This window comes from Adiantum capillus-veneris, chromosome 27 (genome assembly GCF_014529385.1).
Source record: "Adiantum capillus-veneris isolate H3 chromosome 27, ASM1452938v2, whole genome shotgun sequence".
Taxonomy (NCBI): Eukaryota; Viridiplantae; Streptophyta; class Polypodiopsida; order Polypodiales; family Pteridaceae; genus Adiantum; species Adiantum capillus-veneris.
The window spans coordinates 46,062,443-46,081,058 of NC_140957.1; the positions used below are offsets into that span (position 1 = coordinate 46,062,443).

Genomic DNA, 18,616 nt, shown 5'->3' on the forward strand with positions numbered 1-18,616 from the left:
TCTTTATGTTGCCCACTCTCCATGCCCTTGTGTGCGTCGGCTCATGAATCCCCATCAAGGCTGTGAGTTCTTTTACTTCTTCGTCCACATTGCCTTTGTCTTTAAGACCGCAAATTCTCACATGTAAAGCGCACACCCTTCTCCTCTGCTCCTCCTCTAGTGTCTGATTAATGATGTTGTTGGGTGTGGACGTGGGCGTTATCTCCTTGCCTTTTCGTTTCTTGGCCACCTTGATCCATTTCTCGGCTTCGTCCGCCTTCTGTTGAGTTTTGGTAAGAACATCCACCGAAAAAGTCGTCATTTCTTTGTGTTGCTCTTCTCCCTCTTTGATGGCCCGTACTTGCTCCTTGATTGTGTTGATTTCTTCGATTACTGAGGGTTGCAGTTTGCCCTCTTCCAGTGTGTTTCTTGATCGTGCTTCGGCGAGATCTTTCTTGATTGACGCGATCTCTTCCTCTTGGGTCGTCACTGGGTCTTCCAGCGTGCTTATCTTGCTCTCTTGGATCAGCACGCGTCCTTCAAGCATGTTTATTGTGCCCCAGAGATTGCGGTTCATCTTGGTAATGATCTCTGTCATTTCCTCTTTGCATTTTTGAATGGCATCCTCTAGGGGGTCGGCTTTATCGTTCATCTTCCTCATGCTTGATCGCCGTCCGCAAGGGAGTTAGATGTACGTGTGCACCCACCCTAGCAGCGGGCGCGACAGCTGGGCGAGTGGGGGAGCCGTCCGCAAGGGAGTCACTAGATGTATGTGTGCACCCACACTAGCGGTGGGCGTGGCGAGTGGTGGAGAGTGAGGTGGTATGGCCAGGGAGGGATAGCGATAGTTACAGACGGGAGAGAGGGGGGGGGGAAGGGGGGTTAAAGTATGGTAGAGAGAGTGGGGGAGGGGGTTTATTTATTTATTATTATTATTATTTTTTTTTTTGACTTCCTAGGCGTAGAAGGACATCCTACGCGTAAAAGAAAAAAAGGGGTGGGGGGTGGGGGGGGGGGGACATGCTACGCGTAGAAGAAGGGGGGGGGGGGGGGGGCTGGGCAGCGCAGGGGGAGAGAGAGAGCAGGAGCAGGAGCACAACAGGGCGCGAGGAGCGGAGCGCGCGAGCAGAGCGGAGCAGGCGCGGGGGTGCAGTGCGTGAGCGGACGTGGGGGGGGGGGGGGGGGGGGGGGGGGGGGGGGGGGGGGGGGCAGTGCAGCGTGCAGTGGGCGGGCGCGGGGGTGCAGAGCAGGCAGCGGGCGGGGGCTGGGCAGTGCACACAGAGAGAGAGAGAGAGAGAGAGAGAGAGAGAGAGAGAGAGAGAGAGAGAGAGAGAGAGAGAGAGAGAGAGAGAGAGAGAGAGAGAGAGAGAGAGAGAGAGAGAGAGAGAGAGAGAGAGAAATGAAATGAAATGATATATTAACGTCTACAAGAGGCCAAAATGACCTATGAGACCAACTGATTACAATGATGAGTCTAGTACCAAGTCTGGGTACAAACAAGAAAACAAGAAAACAAGAAAACAAGAAAACTACAAACAAAGAACTGATAGGAGTGCTACCGACTCCTATGGGTGGCTGGTAAGCTGAGCAATGGTATCATGCCATAAAGGTACAAAGTGGGGATAAGTGTCACCATGATACAATATAGCAGTAGCATGAAGCCTATCCCGATCGACATTCTGGGTGTCGTGCTAGAATCCTGTGGATCCTCTGCCGCAATCTCCGCCGGTGCTGCGTGGCTCCCCTCATCAGTCGCGGTCGTCTCGATCTCCCTAACTCTATAGATCGATCAATGAGAGTACCGCTGATGTGTGTATGGGTGGGAACCGAGCTCTCTGGTGGTGGTGTCCCCTCTGACTCTGTGGTACTCAGACTGAAGAAATCTGAGATGCGTCTTTGGGACTGTCTCTGTCTTTGCCCATTCAATAGAGCGTCTCTATGTCTCTGAATCTCAAGTAGGAATAATCCGAGACATCTTTGATCCTGATATCTCATGACTCTGTCTAACGAGTCAAAACCATCTCTGAATAGACAATGAAAGCGTCCACGTATCTCATAGTAGACTGTGCAGCGACATATGTAGTGAAACTCTGTCTCTGGCTCTCCATGGCATAACTGACATATCCTACTGTCTGCTGGTATGCCTCTGAATCTACCTGTCTCAATCCCAAGCTGGTGTGAAGATGTGCGAATCTGGCCAATAGCACATCGTAACCTATGAGATAGATGTGTGTCCATGTAAGTGGGCCGTGTGACAAATCCGTCTGTCGTGAGTTGAAGAAGATGTTCTCTATAGAAAACCCTCTTCGTACCCAACTCCCGTGATGGTTCTATCCATGTCCTCTTGCTATCAAGCTGGATAAGATCCTGCCGAATGAGTCTAGTAGTCTCCATCCGTGTAAGAGCCAAGGATGGTGCATCAAGAGAATACTGGAAAGGGGGCAGCCTGTCCATGCCTCAACCATGCCTCTGAAACCATGAGCTCATCTGTGCATACCAACATGATGTATCTCCCTGTAATGCCAGCTGTCTGGATGACTCGAGAGCAAGCCTGGCATACCTGTCCCTGGTGGTGTCCCATAAGCTGTGTACAAATGATACTGATCTGGTGAGTGCCTCAACCTCCATAGGTGGGGCAGCCAGCTCCGCTCGTATGATTTCATGTGGGACTGAGGCCTTGGCTCTAATCAGCCTAGAAATCATAGATATCAGGGGTCTCTCCATATTAGTCCATCCAGCACTATCAATAGACGGTCCCCAAACCTGAACCGCGTAGTGCATAACTGAAGCGACCAAAGTATCGAAAACCCAGAGCTTTGTTCGAGGTTCCTGGAACTGAACTTGCGAACAAATCCTCTCTAAACCACCTAGGGCTGCATAGGCACGAGTCAATCTAGTGTCTGTTGCCACTTTCAGTGTGAACCTCGGTCCACTAAAGACCACCCCAAGATATGTGTATGCATCAGTGTACTCCATACTGTCCTGTCCATATGTGAAAGTAGGTGCTGATCTCCTAACCCACTGTGGCGTGGTATTAAATACCATGACCTTGGTTTTACCAAGGTTGACAGACAATCCACTATCCTCTGCAAAACTATGCAATGCGTCCAAATGTCTCTGCATACCCTCTGGTGAGTCTGATATCAACACGATATCATCAGCATACAATAAAAGAGGGATCCATGTCCCTGCAAGCTGAGCACCTCTATCTCCTCCTCTGTCAATATAATCAAAGACCCCATCAACATACATACCAAATAAAGTAGAGGACAGTGGGCATCCCTGTTTCACTCCGATGGTGGAGTGAACTATGTCGGATATCCCCTCTGATGTGCGTACATGACCCATCACTGAACTGTACAATGCCATGATCCCCCACATCAGCTCTGTGGGTACCCCCAATTCCATAAGCCGGTGCATCAATCTGGCCCTCGGCATTGTGTCAAAGGCTTTGCGAAAATCCACAAAGCTGCAGTATATCCGTCTACCATGTGCTCGACCCTCCTCAATGATAGCTCTGAGTGTAAAGACATGATCTAGTGTGGAGAAACCCCTTCTGAAACCAGCCTGCCCAGGTGCTCGTATGCCCATAATCTCTGCCCAACTGCTCAGCCTATGCTCGAGGATGGATGCATATAACCGTGCCAATGTGTGTCCTACCATGATAGTACGGTAATTCCCCGGCACTGTGGGGTCACCTGTCTTGAAGATAGGTACAATAGTAGATAATCTCCAAGACTCGGGGAAACCCTCACACATGACACGGTTGAATAGCCGTGCAAGCATCTCTGCCAACAAATCCCCAGCATGTATAATGTGCTCTGCTACCAAACCCTCATGATCCTGTGCCCGTCTGGTCTTCATCCTGTCAATGGCCTCCTTTACCATCTCAGTGGTAAAGAAGGTGCTCGCAGCCGGACATGGCTGTGGTGGGTCTGGTAGTGGTGGTTGTCCAGGTACAGTGTATAAAGATGTTGCATACTGCCCCCATATCTCTGTAGAAGTAATCACTGGTGGGGGAGACTTCTCATGGAATAGACGCCAAGCCTCTCCTGAATCTCTACTAAGGAAGAGTTGATATAAATCTTGCTCCATCTGGACCAAGAAAGCTCGCTTCTTCCGTCGCACTAGTCGTCGTGTAGCAATGCGAGACTGTCTATAGGTGATCACTCCCAATGTAAGGTCCCGCTGTATCTGAGCTCTCCTCTGTCGACACTCCTCATCATACCAGTTGTTCTGAGGCATGTGCCCAGAACGACGTCTCTGCCCAGGCTGAGTGTGTGGATATGCCTCTGTCGCTGCCCCATGTAATGTCACTGTCAGCATAGATGTGATCTCCTCCACTGTGTATACTTGCTCTGATGTGCATAAAAGCCTACGTATCTCCTCTACATAGACTGAGTCAGTCTCTGGTGTAAAAGTATAGCGTGTATGTCCACCACCCCGTGAGGCCTGAGATGTATTGTACTCAAAGGAGACTGATAATGTTAAAAGTGCATGATCTACTGCTATCCCAACTGGCCTGGGCCCCACTGTGAAATCCTGAATGTGAGAGATAAAGCTCGGATGTGTCAGAACATAGTCTACAGTGCTGGACCCATGTCTATGTGGAAAACAAGTAAAACCTGTAGACAATGGGAAAGTCGTTAAGCCATTCAGTATGGCTAAACTGTGAGTAGTCGTCATCTTTCTCAGGTATCTCCCATACTCTGTATGCTCTCTGTCGTGTGAGCATCTCTCAAGTCCCAACTCCTCTGGCTCTAGCTCTCTAAGCATCTCCTCTGATGTGTCATAGAAGATTGTCTGTGAGCTGCCTGTACGGGCATTGAAATCCCCCAGGAGTATGATGTCTCCATCTCTAGAGAACTCCCAGATATCATCATCAAGTACAGAGTAAGGAGACTGTCCTCTGGGTGAAGCATATACTGAAGTGCTGGGAGGAAAATAGCATATGGCGATGTACAAGAAACGTCCAGTCTCTGCCCTCAGCCTCACCCACAAGTATCTGGCCTGATCATCTCTCCGAACTATGTGCAATAGTGGTTGGAGCTCCTCTCTGAAAAGAACTGCTACACCTCCTGATCCTCTAGTCCCATGCGCAGTTCTGGTGCATGTCCTACAAGCTGTCTCCCATCTGTATCCTGATATATGCGGCATCAACTGTCCTGGAGCCTGATGAGTCTCTGAGTAGAAAACAATGTCTCTGTCTCTGAAGCTATCCTCAAAGGCCCCCACATCAAGTCTATACGAACCATTACAGTTCCAAACTGCCATCCTGAGAGTGGTCCCATAGGTCTCGCACCGTCATGTAGAGCGGTGCTCTGTAATCACTACTCGTCCATTTCTGTAGAAAGCTAACTTCCCCTTCTCCCTTGCTGCTATAATCTCTGGCATGACCTCTCTCATATGTGAAAGCTGTGAGAGCGTAAGATCATCTCCTAAAAAGATACCTGTTTTCTTGAGGGTTGGCCTCTTCTTTAAAAATTCTTTCTTTTCTTCCATGGAGGGAAAGCGCAAAATGAGAGCCCGTCCTTTTGAACTCTCCCCATTACCTTCACTCTTCTTGCCCACTCTCCAAGCTTGTGTGTGCGAGGGCTTCTCCACCCCCATCATGGACATGAGGCTCTTCACCTCTTGGTCCACCTTATCTGAATCTTTTAGGCCGGTCACTCTCACGTGTAGAGCGCGTACCCTTCTTCGTTGTTGCTCTTCTAGTGTTTTGTTGATGATGTCGGGTGTAGTCGGAATTTCCTTGCCCTTTCCCTTCTTGACAACTTCAATCCATTTTTCAGCCTCGTCCATTTTCTTTTGCGTTTTGGAGAGAACCTCCACCCATGAGGTCTTCATTTCTCCTTCCTCCTTTATTTCTTTGGCTTGTGCTCGTATACTATTCAGCTCGTCAATCATTGATGGCTGAATTTCCCCATCTTCAAGGCGTCTTCCCTCTTTGGTTTCGTCGAGTTCCTCCCGAAGGGCTGAGATGCTACTTTTAAAAGCTTGAATTTCATCCCGGAACTCCTTGCGTTCTAGTTCCCTCGCCTGTTCCTCCCTCTTTTTCCATTCGAGAATTAAATTCTTCTCTTTCTTCCACTCATCCATGTGGGCTTTGCATTCTTTCAACTCCTTTTCAATGGCTGTCATCCTCTTGCTTGTGACCATGTAGTGCGCCGCCATTTGTCTTGCCTTATTTGTTTCACTTTCTGAGAGAGAGGAGAGAGCAACCTATACGCACCGCATTATGCATACATATGTTTCCACATTCAGCCTACATGGCATATATTTGCTTTCTGTATGTGTCAATTTGCAATTTCTGTGAGCTCTGCAGTTTCCAAATTCCTTGCAAATAAATCCCTGCAGGTCTGAAAATACAGGATTTTGAGAATGCGAAAATTCGGAAAATCCAGAAAGGCCGAGATTGAAAGTTCCTGTGGGAATTCTTCCTGTGTTTTGAACTTTTGCAATTTTGCCGTATGTACCTGCGGGCTGAAAATCTACGGGCTCGCTGTCACAGCAGCAGATGGGCGGGCTGAAAATCTACGGGCGCGCTGTCACAGCAGCAAATGGGCGGGAGGTGGGGGGAGTTTGTGCGCGCTGTCACAGCAGCAAGTGGGCGGGGGGTGGGAGAAACTTGTGCGTGCTGTCACAGCAGCAAGTGGAGGGGGAGGATCCGCAGCGTGAGGGGACTGTTTTCGTGAATTACAACAGCAGGCGGGGGGGAGTGTATGCGCAGCGTGATGGGTGCAGCAGGCTACGTGGAGAGATGGGTGCAGCAAGCTACAAGAGAGAGAGAGAGAGAGAGAGAGAGAGAGAGAGAGAGAGAGAGAGAGAGAGAGAGAGAGAGAGAGAGAGAGAGAGAGAGAGAGATTTTTAACGTCTATGTCAGGCCGAAATCGGCCTATGAGACAAATCAAATGTACATGGTGTGTATGTCATCCGTCTATCGGAAAGACAAATGAAACAAAACTGATACAAAACTGAACTGAATGTAGGTAGTGGGGTATCTGAGGAGGGATGGAGCTCTATCTCTAGGGGTATATGCATGTCTATATGCTCAAGGTAGTACAATCATGAGAATGCATCAAGCTATCTAGCTCCATCCTGTACTAATGGGGGGATGTAAGATGTGGTACATGGGCGGGTCTGGTGCCAAGGCTGCCCGGATGAAGGCTGTCGGGTCGGCCCTCATATGGGCCACTCGCTCCTCCGTGGCACGGCGCTCCCGGGCTCGGATCTCCTCGATCTGTCGGTGGTGGGAGCTCGCGCCCCTGTAGCCTATGACTCGTGGTCGTCGTCTAGCTCGGCTCACCTCCGCCTGTGGGAGTGTCACTCCCCTCTGAGTGTCTGGTGGGGGAGGGGCGGTAATCCTCTGAAAGAAGTCTGTGAGCTGCGACTGTCTCCCCTCTGCCTGTGTAGTTGTGTGTGGCTGTAGTAGTGTGTCCCGATGGCTCTGTATCTCTAGTAAGAATCATCCGAGCTGTCTCTGATCTCGAGAGTCCATGATCTCTCGGAGATTGGGCTGTCCTCTGAATAGGGCCTCATACCTGCCTCTGATCTCAGTGTATGCTCTGCATCTACATACAAAGTGCTCCTCACTCTCCACCTCCTCTGTGCAGGCTCTGCAGACTCGCTCCTCCCTGGGAACACCAGTATGTCTCCCGATCTCAATCTCTAACCTGTGTGAAGCCACTCTTAGCTGACCAATCGCCACCCGTGAGCTATGTGGCATATATGTGTCCATGTAGCGTGGTCTCTTTATGAACCCCCCAGACAATATGGTGAGAAACTGGTCTCTGTAATCTGACATCCTCGTCCCCAAGCCAGGTGACTCCCAGACTCTCCTAGTGTATAGCTGCCACAGATCCTGTCTTAGTACCAAGTTCCTCTCACTGCGAGAGAGGTGAACATATGGTGAGTGGGGGTCGTACTGGAATGGTGGTAGGCTCTCCATGTCAAGACCGTGTCCCTCAAACCATGCTCTGACCTGTGAGTACCATGCTCTCTCATGCCCACTCTCTGATAGCTGTATAGCTGCCTCAAATGCTCTACGAGTAAGTCTGTCAGGAGGTAGCTCTCTCATCCTCTGGATGAAGCAGACTGTCTGGAATAGTGCCTCTACCACCATGGGTGGTGTGGCGAGCTCGGCTCTAATAATGTCATGTGGCACTGTCTTCTTGCTGCGAAGCAAGCGTGAGATCATACATACCTGTGGCCTCTCAAGCTGTGTCCACTGGTCAGCTGTCAATCCTGGTGCCCATACTGCCGCCGAGTACATCAAGGCCGGGGTGACTAAGGTGTCGAAAAGCCACCCCTTCGTGCGGGGTTCCTGAAAGTGTGCCTGGTGGCATCTCCGCTCTAGCATGGCCAGAGCTGCATATCCTCGGGTGAGCCTGTCAGCAGCAGCCTGCCTCATAGTGAAGGTCCTGGTAGGCTGGTGAATGTGATGCCAAGGTAGACATAGGAGGTGACTACATCAACCTGTCCTCTTGCTGCTGTGAAGGTGGCAGCGCTCCTCACTGCACTGGATGTGTGAAAGATCATAACCTTGTTTTGCCAAGGTTCACAGTCAACCCCCTGTGTGTGCTGAATTCGTCCAAGGCCTCAAGATGGCGTTGCAAGCCCTCGGGTGACTCTGAAATCAACACAATATCATCAGCATATAACATGATGTGGACCGGAGTACCTGCCAAGTCGCTCCCCTCTCCTTCTGCTCGCAGTATGTAGTCGGAGATCTCGTCGATGTAGAGCCCAAAGAGTGTCGGGGAGAGTGGGCATCCTTGCTTAACACCAATGGTGCTAGCAATGGTCTCTGAAAACCGCCTGGGCAACGAACTCGACCCGTCACCTTCTCGTAGAGAGCATATATGGCCCAAATCATCTTTGTTGGTACCCCAATGCTGTGAAGGCGCTGGAAGAGTCTCTCGCGTGGGACTGTGTCAAAGGCCTTGCGGAAATCCACAAAGCAGCAGTAAAGCCTCTTCTTCCGCGCCTTTGCCCCATCAATGAGGCAGCGCAGAACGAAGATGTGATCAGTGGTGGAGAAAGCTCGTCTGAAACCTGCCTGGCCTGGAGCTCGTAAACCCTCGATCTCTGCGTAGCAGCTGAGCTGTGCTTCAAGTACTGCTCCATATAGCTTGGCCATTGTGTGGCCAATTATGATAGTCCTGTAGTTCCCTGGATCCAGGGTGTCGCCAGATTTGTGGAGAGAGAGAGAGAGAGAGAGAGAGAGAGAGAGAGAGAGAGAGAGAGAGAGAGAGAGAGAGAGAGAGAGAGAGAGAGAGAGAGAGAGAGAGAGAGAGAGAGAGAGTTATTTATTGAAAACATTGACTGTAAAACTTTTAAAAATTTGGTATACTGGTTTGGGGTCTTATTTCTTAAATGCAAGCCTTCTGAAATGATTCAACATTTCTTATGCTTGTTTTGATTGTATGCAGGAGTTTAAGAAATTGCAGTCTGACAGGCACTATTCCTGATTTGTCTGCAATGAGCTCTTTGGGATACTTGTAGGTTCCTTACACGTCTTGTAGGTTTTTCAATAAACGTGATATTTTTGGATGCTTGAGGTGCAATACTGACACATTTTCTATTGATTGGTTAATAAGGGATTTAAGTCAGAATCAGCTGACTGGCCAGCTCCCATCCAGCATATCACAGGTTGTCACAACCATGTAAGGATTGCAATTCAAGAAGACCTCGTGCAAAGCTCTACCATCTATTTAAAAAACTTACAAAGAGATTTTGTTTATTGATTTATTTGTTTCATGGGTATTTCACTTTCGTAGTATTCCAATCCTTATATATCTGTCTATGGGAGTTTCAGCGTTCTTTCTAATAATCGGCTTGATGGTGAAATTCCAGAAGCTTTGTATAAATTGGAAAATTTGGAGTTTTTGTAAGTGGTCTTTACTTCTGTATCTTTTTCATTAAGTCCAAAAATAAGATGCAGAATTGTCATCGGGGGGATTTTGTAAAATGCAGACTTTTGGGCAACAACCTTCTAGATGGGAATGTTTCAGCCAACGAACTAACACATACTGAATTTTCTGCTTCTTCAGTCCTTGTTTTGTAAGTGGTTGGCATGCAAAGTACATATTTGAGAGAAGCTGAACAATTTCTTAATTGATCTAATTTGCCGCTGTCAAATTTCAGGGATTTTCAAAATAACAATTTTTCAAACTTTACCTCCGGGGCGCTACTTAGTTCACCAAATGTCACATTGAGGTAGAGGTTATTTTATTCTTCTTTTGCTGTTTTGTTTTGTTTTATTTGTTTTTCATGGGGCTTTTGGCCCTTTGCATCACATAAAAATGACCACATTACTATGGGAAATACACACATTTTGATTAGTTTGTTGGGATATATCTATTTCCAGGTTGTTTGGGAACCCGATTTGCGACAATTTGAGTCCTCCAGCATCTCAACCAAACATATGCATAGCATTTAATGGCACAGCTACAAATGTGTCAGTTCCAACCACTACTATTTCAACAAATCTTACCTGCACAACCGAAGCCTCTTGTGACACAAGCCGGAATGAAGAGATAGTTTATGGGCTGCTACTTGATGGTATCTGCCGATGTGCCTACCCTCTTAATGTAGGGTACCGGCTCAAGAGTCCTGGTTTTGCCACATTTCCACCATATGAGGATGGCTTTCAATACTATTTGTCGTCAGGGCTTAACTTGTCTGATTATCAAGTAAATATTTCAAGTTATGGATGGGAGCCAGGGCCTCGTCTGGCCATGAACCTCAAGTTGTTTCCCAACAGTTCTACTACCCAATTTACTGATGGAGAGGTTCAACATCTCTTTGATACCTTCACAACTTGGAAAATTCCAGATAATGATACTTTTGGTCCTTATGAGGTGCTTTCTTTTATCAAGAATTTTCCATATAATGGTACGCCTCCTTTTGAACCAGAATGGAACCAATGTTTTTGGCACCGCAATCTGACTATGTATGGCTGCAGGCACTGCAACTTCTGGGACTAGTAGCGGTTTGAGTGGTGGTGCCATTGCTGGCATAGTCATAGGTGCTGTTGTGTTCACAGCCCTTCTTGTGGCAGGAGTTATGGCTTTCTTAGCTAAACGGCAGCGCCGCTATGCTGCTCCATTAAGAGCAGGTAAGTGTGGGTGTATGAACCTGTGGCCTTTTGCTTGTGGACGTGTGCATGTGTGTCTGAGAGAGATGAAAAGAAATGAAATGTTTATTTACATCTGCAAAAGGCCTGAATCACCTAAGAGAAAGAAAGAAAGAAAGAAAGAAAGAAAGAAGGAAAGCTTTATTAACCTGTTCTAAAGGCTGAAGTCGGCCCATGACACAGAATGGTGTACACGTTTGTGTTCTCTGGATACCCAGAGAAAAGGACAAAAGTGCTGAAAATAAACATGCTACAAAATAAAAGGGACTGATGGGGGGAATGAAATATATGTGGAGGGAAATGAACGGAAGGAAATGTGTATTATGTTTGCAAAGGAGCAAAAGACCTATAAGACCAAAAAACTTTATCATTATTATATGATCTAAATGTCCAATTTAAAATATACAAAAGACAAAAGACTAAAGTAAAAAAATGTAAAATGTAACCAAATAATTGAACTAGTAGAGCCAGCTGAAGCAAATCTCCCAAAGCCTGATCTCCTCCATGGGCGGCCACAATAAGTATCATCACATACACTCTTACGGCATCAATCTCCTCGTCTGTAAAGAACCTTGCAGGAGCTGTTTATGTCTCAATATATCGATGCGGTGGCAATAACTATATTGGTGATGTGAAGTACAGAGGTGTCATCCATGTCTTCTCTGTATAATATTTGTGAAATCTTGCTAGATAATCCTGTTAATTTATAAGCATGTGAAGGTGACTGTCCAAGAAGTACTGAAAGGATGGAAATCCGTCTGTAGGAAAGCCATGTAAATGAAACCAAACTGACATTTGCACATACCAACATCTAGAGTCTTCCCCCCATGGTTAGTTGTTGAGACGACTTCAGTGCCAATCTAGGATTAGGATGACCTAGGTAGAGAGCCTGTCAGATTTGGATGACCTAGGTAGGAGCTCCCAAGCCATGTATGTAAATTAAGTAATGGGTCTCCAACTTCTTTTATTTGCATTCTCATGTTTTTCTTTCTATGTGCAACCCGAACCTACAACTTTACTTTTGAGACGGCATACGACCACTTGTGAGAGTCTATAATGATTTGAAGGCCATGTGTGTTAGTCCCTTCGCTGGATCCATCTTGCATGCATGACATGACAAAACATACTCCCAAAAAGAAGTGAAAGTCCTCTAATCAAATGTGCATACGGAGGGGTTACTAAGTCCTTGGAGTGGGCAGCTCCAAAGGGTTGCCTCATGCTCAATTGAACACGGAGGGGAAGAACGATAACTACCAAAAATCCATGAAAATGATACACACACCAAGCATCCATGTGACGAACACTAGCATCAACCTCCACACATGAGATTTCTATGTGCAAAATGAAAGGAAAAGCTTACCATAGATTCTCACCATTGGCTTGCATGTGGTCCCCTTGCTCTCCTCTCTTGCTAGTAGCGTCTCATACCACCTATGTAAGAGGGTGGAGAGCCTATTAGGCTAGTTCATCATGGCCTCATGAACTCTAATGGTTTGCTGTCATGTCGTATGTATGAGCAAGAAGAGGCTCTGATATCAATGGTAGTCCCTTCGTCGTATCCATCCTGCATACATGACATGACACAAGCCATACTCACGCATAAAGGAGCGTAGAGAGCGGACGTTAGACTTACCTCCTAGCCATAGAGCCAATACGGACTCACCCCCGAACTTGGGAGCCTGCAGCTAACGGGCTAGCCTCTACCTCAAGGGTTGGTGTCCCATACCACCAAGCCCACACCTAAATGGGTGTACGGGTAGAGTTGCCAAGCGCCTAGAGTCCAAGTGTGGTGATCGCACAAAATGGCTCACAAATGAGTCCTCAATCCTATTTAAAGGACTCCTTAACCACCCTTTAACTAAGGGTGCCTTCACATGCAGGGTTGGTTTACACTTGCCGGACATAGCTCACCCATCTTGATGTTCGGGGATGTAACAATTTGCCATCATATCTAGGTAAGTGTGGAGGCACTCATTGGATACGACTATTACATACATATCAGGCATCAGTTTGATGATGTGATAAGGAGGTTGGTGTGGTCATAAATCTCATTGTTAATACATACCCATGGCCAACGTTTGTCCACATCCAATGCACGGACTGATAGTATGATAGTAATGTATGGTATGATGAGTATGCTTGCAATTGATGGAATTAGTTAGTGAACGTCTACTCTAAAATTCGGTCAAATGGACTATTCTAGTTTCACCTCTCCTATATCTTGTGAAACCATCTAGTTGGCTATGCTGCAAATGATTCTAGCCTATTCTAGTACTCTTTTATGTTTCAATTTGAAGTGAAGCCTCAATGTCCATTAGGTGCTAACTTAATAATTAACTTTTTTGAAACTTAAAGTTTAGACCTAAAATAATACTTGGTGCTTTTTTTTGCATCACACGTGTTGTACTTTGGCCTGGTCCATTGTGTACCTTACTAACACTAGGTGATACTAGCATTGGACGCTTACACATGTCAAGCCTACCCATGATCTTTAGTCTTGATGATAAGTGTTGGGGAAGGAAAGAGGTAGATACTGTCACGAGGACGTGGCAATTGCTAACTTGAGGAGTTGTTCTTTTTGATGATTTTTGTTTAATTTTTCGGACCCTCTTTTTGAAGTTGCAAATGGTCGGACATTGTATGGCCAGTGTGAAATGGTCAACGGCCGAGAGTTTCTCCAGCAGTTGGGAAGGGCAGGTCACCACGAGTTGGTCGGGCCAATCGGCACTGGAATCCGAGCAATAAAATGGTGTATAGGATCAGTTCAAAGTCATTTAGGCCCCTCACGACACAGAGGTTGGTGGGTACTAGGGAATTAACTCAAAAGAGGCATAGGGACACATGGCGGCTCCAGGCGACTTTCCAGAAGCATCAGCAAGAGGGGGCGCCCATTTCAAGAGGGAGGGCTGATTTTTACTAAGAGGGTGCTACAGTGTGTGTGAGTAGTGGGTGCAGGTGCTCACAGCTTTAATGGAAAGCTTGCCTTCTCCCTTGCTCTATGTAGCGCGACGATTTGCTCTCATGCATCTCTCTCCCCCCTTTGCACATATGGTAATGCCCCACTAGTTGGGCTTCTCAGATGACCATGAACAGATCTAGGGGTTTATGCGCGTTTGCCAAGGCAAGAGCCTTTTGTACAGGAACCGGATTAGCTAACTGCTAATCCCCTTCAAGTACGCACAGTTCCATCGCAAAGGAATGCGAAAACGGAGAGTTTTGTTGCGTGAAAACTTGTACGATTTACAAGGGAACTGTCCCATTGCGTGCGGGAGCACTTGAGACACGCGTAGGTGTGCTTGCTCCGCTCGGAACGGTCCAAAACAAAGAATTACAGCCTGCTGTGTTTTTATGCAGGTTTTGGGTTTCTCACCTAAACTGTAGGGCATCACCAAGGGAGCCTCGGAAAGGCCTTGGGATGTGTGTACGAGGCAGTACGCACCTAACAGTGGCAAAACAGAAAATTACAGCATGCTGAAGTTGACCTGCAGCTCATTGGAAAGCTTCCATACCGCAAGGGAAAGTGTCCTTGACGTGTGCTTTTGACCTACAAGGATTTTTGCGTTGTTATGTTGGCGAAATTGGGTCAAAAACCTGCAATTACAGCCATGGACAGGTTTGGACAGCTTGGTGAAGGTTAGGTGAAAGCGTTCGGATCGTTTATTTGCTAGGGGAGCCTCCGGAAAGCATTGGGTGCTTGTACAAGACAATTTGAAGAGATTTTTCGTGAGGAATCTCGTCTAATTCAAGGGGCAAGTGACCCTACAGGTGTGAGAGCTTGAGGGCTATCCGCAGAAGCGATCAACACGCGGATCGGAGCTTAAAACAGAGAATTCAGCGAGCTGCAATTTCTCACCAGGTTTTGCAAAGTGCTCTAAAGTGCGTGGAAAGTCAATGTTTACTTGGGATTTTGTCTGTGGAGACTTCTACTTTGGTTATGTTGCCGAAATCGGGTTAGAGTAGAGGAATTTCAGCCCGATAAAAGTGGGACAGCTTGTAGAAGTTTACGGGTTTTTCTCGAGTATAATAAGAATAAAGAAATACTGAAAGGGGCACCAGTCTTTGGGGCCAACACGGTGTCGTTGTTTGCTTGGTAGCGCTCTAGCTACCAGGCCGTGGTTTGTCTTGAAGTGTTGATTTCCAGTCACAAGCTTATTCGTGAAGTTTCTTTGTGTCATAGAGTTAAAGTAAAGCTTCGGGTGAAAGCCAAAGTTTATCGCCCTACGGACCGGTTTCATGGTTCCATTGCCGGGATAGAATCACTTTTTCCTCAAGAAGTGAGCCTCGGTTGGTTTGGTGAAGACAGAGTATAGGAACTTAGATTTACACTATGGTTGACAGGACGGATGACACCAGGGAAGAGGGTGCCTCTTCACAGGACAGACTGGAAATTTTGCATGTTCCTACATAACCTTTTCAGAGTTCGCCCTGCCAAAACGTGGTCGAATTAGGGCTGATTTTTTGTTGCGTTTTTAGGGTTTGCAAGTATGAACCAAGATGAGATAGGGAGAGGTCTCACGGTGGTAGACTGGCCACTAGATCTCCTGCGAGAGGGATGTGGGTCTGCCAGGTGGCATGCTGCTCGCCGATTCTCTGAGGCGATTGCTTGGACTCTTTGACGCATTGGTAAATATTCTTGAAATATGAGCTTACTTGGTCGTGCGTAATACGCTACAGTGTAGTGGAATTATGCTCGTTTGCAGAGGCCAAGGGTCTCTTGCACATGTAAAAGTTAAGGGACAAGTTGCAAGATGCTATTTGGTGAAGTTCAAGAACTATCCACCTATGGATGCAAAGTGGATGGAAGAGCATGAACTGTCAGAGTCACCAAATGTATTGTAGCTTTAACTTGAGGCCTTTGGGTTACAGCCTATGTATGCTCCAACCCAACGTCTACAAAGGAGGGGTAGTGATAGAACTAGCACATCAAATGTACTCATGGATGCAATGCAATAGTGAAGGAGTACGAGTGGAAGTGCGACGCGAGAGAGAGTGCGAGAAGAAGAGCACGACGATATGGTGAACTCGCTCTACTGTAATGTGTAGAGCATAGTGAGTTCTTATTAGGTTTTTACAAAAGAATATGTGTACATACCTGGCGGCCTGCCCACTTACCTGGGCGACCACATTGGGCTTTATACCCCAACAACCTCCCACTTAAAGTCCAATGTGGTACTTTAAGTGTGAGAGAAGCTACTATACAAGCTAATATACAAGAGATGTAGAGAAGTGATGTACTACCCTACACCTAACTGCTTGCGAAAATGCGCAAAGCTCTCTGAGGGAAGTCCTTTTGTAAGTAGATCAGTAGGATTTTCTGTGGTGTGAACTTTGACAAGCTGAAGTTGCTTATCCTCGAGCATTTCCCTGATGAAATGATACTTCACATCCACATGCTTTGTCTTTGAGTGATAAACTGGATTGCGAGCCAATTGTATAGCACTTTGACTATCACAATATAACACAGGCATCTCTTCTTTGATTCCCAAATCTGTTACTAGTCGATTAAGCCAAATTGATTCTTTGCATGCCTCTGATGCTGCAACATATTCAGCCTCTGTAGTAGACTGAGAACACAATCTTGTAATCTAGAACGCCATGATACTGCTCCACCAGCCAATGTAAAGACATACCTTGACGTAGACCTTCGGTTGTCTAAGTCACCTGCATAATCTGAGTCTGTAAAACCCTTTACACTTAGCTCCTGACTCCCATAGCATATACGCATACTCTTTGTAGCTTTCAGGTATCTCAATATTCCTTTCACTACCTCCCAATGTTTCTTGCCTGGGTTTGACATGTATCGACTTACTACTCCCAATGCAAATGCAATGTCTGGGCGAGTAGCAATCATTGCATACATCAAACTACCCACTGCAGACGCATATGGAATCTTATCCATTTCAGCGTGTTCTTCCTCAGACACAGGACAATCTTGTTTGCTAAGTTTCACATATGGTGGCAATGGAACACTCAGTGCCTTTCCCTTCTCCATATTGAAACGTTGCAAAACCTTGTCAATATACTCTGTTTGAGATAACCAAATCAACTTCTTTGATCTGTCTCTCTCAATGCGCATACCAAGTATATGACTTGCCTCACCCATGTCTTTCACGTCAAACGATTTTGCCATCTTTGACTTCAAAGCTGAAATTTCTTCCAAGTGCTTGCCAGCAATCAACATGTCATCCACATTCAAAATAAGGATCAGCCAACTACCATCCTTAGCCTTCTTTGTATATAGATAGTGATCGAACTCACTACGTTTGTAGCCTTGAGAAAGCATAAACTTGTGGAATTTATGGTACCATGCCCTCAGTGATTGTTTTAAGCCATAAAGACTCTTTAACAACTGGCATACGCAATCTTCCTTGCCTTTCTCAACAAACCCTTCTGGCTGCTGCATGTAAATTTCCACATCTAAATCACCATGCAAGAACGCTGTCTTGACATCCATTTGGTGCAACACCAAATCTAATATGGCAACCAATGCAAGAAAGCATCTCAATGTAGTCATCTTGACCACCGGAGAGAAGACTTCATCAAAGTCAATGCCTTGTTCTTGCTTAAAGCCCTTGGCAACAAGCCTTGCTTTGTACTTTGGCTGACTATCATGAGCGGTGATCTTATACCTGTAAACCCATTTACAAAGTAGAGCCTTTTTGCCGTGTGGTAATTTAACTAGCTTCCATGTCTTGTTTTTATGCAGAGCTGTCATCTCTGACTGCATGGCTAATTGCCAATTCCCGGAGTCCTTCATTTGCACTGCTTCCTTGTAACATGAAGGCTCATTGCAATCAGTCAACATGACATAGTTCATAGATGGAACAAACCTATCAGGAGGTCGCGTGACACGTCCAGATCTACGCACAATAGGTTATCAGGCTCAGCCACAACCTGTGGTTCCACTCTATCCTGTCCTTGCTCCTCTTGAGTCCTGACATTTTGTCTTGCACGTGCAGGTCCATCTTCTTGGAAGACAACTCTTCTAATCTCCTCAACCCTCTCTGGTTTAGAATGATATTTGGATTCATTAAACTGAACATCATTGCTGCGGACAACCTTTCTGGATTCGGGATCCCAAAATCTGTACCCCATCTCACCAGAATTACCATAGCCTAGAAAGATGCACTTTCTACTCTTTGGCTCAAGTTTGTTCCTAAATTCCTTTGGAACGTGAGTATATGCCTCACAGCCTCAGTATATACCATCTCTGACACTGAATCCTTCTGCAAAACCTTGCTAGGAGATCTATTTACAAGATGAACAGCTGTTGATACAGCTTCAGCCCAAAACCCATTTGGCAGCTGTGCATTAGACAATATACTTCTGACCTTCTCTTGTATGGTCCTATTCATCCTCTCAGCAACACCATTTTGAGGAGGATTGTAAGGAACAGTAAGTTCACGTTTTATACCTTTTGACTCACAAAAGTCCTGAAAGGCCTTTGAAACATACTCTCCACCATTGTCAATGCGTAAGCATTTAAGCTTCTTGCCACTC

At 46.5% G+C, this 18,616-nt stretch overlaps 1 protein-coding gene across 5 annotated transcripts in view; it reads left to right on the top strand.

The window, feature by feature from the left end:
* The window catches only part of LOC147421892 (putative LRR receptor-like serine/threonine-protein kinase At1g06840), a 49,150-nt gene that overhangs the window by 10,599 nt on the left and 19,935 nt on the right, over positions 1-18,616 (top strand). For all 5 annotated transcript variants that reach the window (XM_086503788.1, XM_086503784.1, XM_086503785.1 and 2 more), the window contains exons 10-16: positions 9,411-9,479; positions 9,579-9,644; positions 9,797-9,868; positions 9,955-10,041; positions 10,126-10,197; positions 10,349-10,875; positions 10,946-11,098. In XM_086503788.1, the coding sequence (XP_086359914.1) occupies positions 9,411-9,479; positions 9,579-9,644; positions 9,797-9,868; positions 9,955-10,041; positions 10,126-10,197; positions 10,349-10,875; positions 10,946-11,098 (1,046 nt within the window). The remainder of the gene's footprint in view (positions 1-9,410; positions 9,480-9,578; positions 9,645-9,796; positions 9,869-9,954; positions 10,042-10,125; positions 10,198-10,348; positions 10,876-10,945; positions 11,099-18,616) is intronic.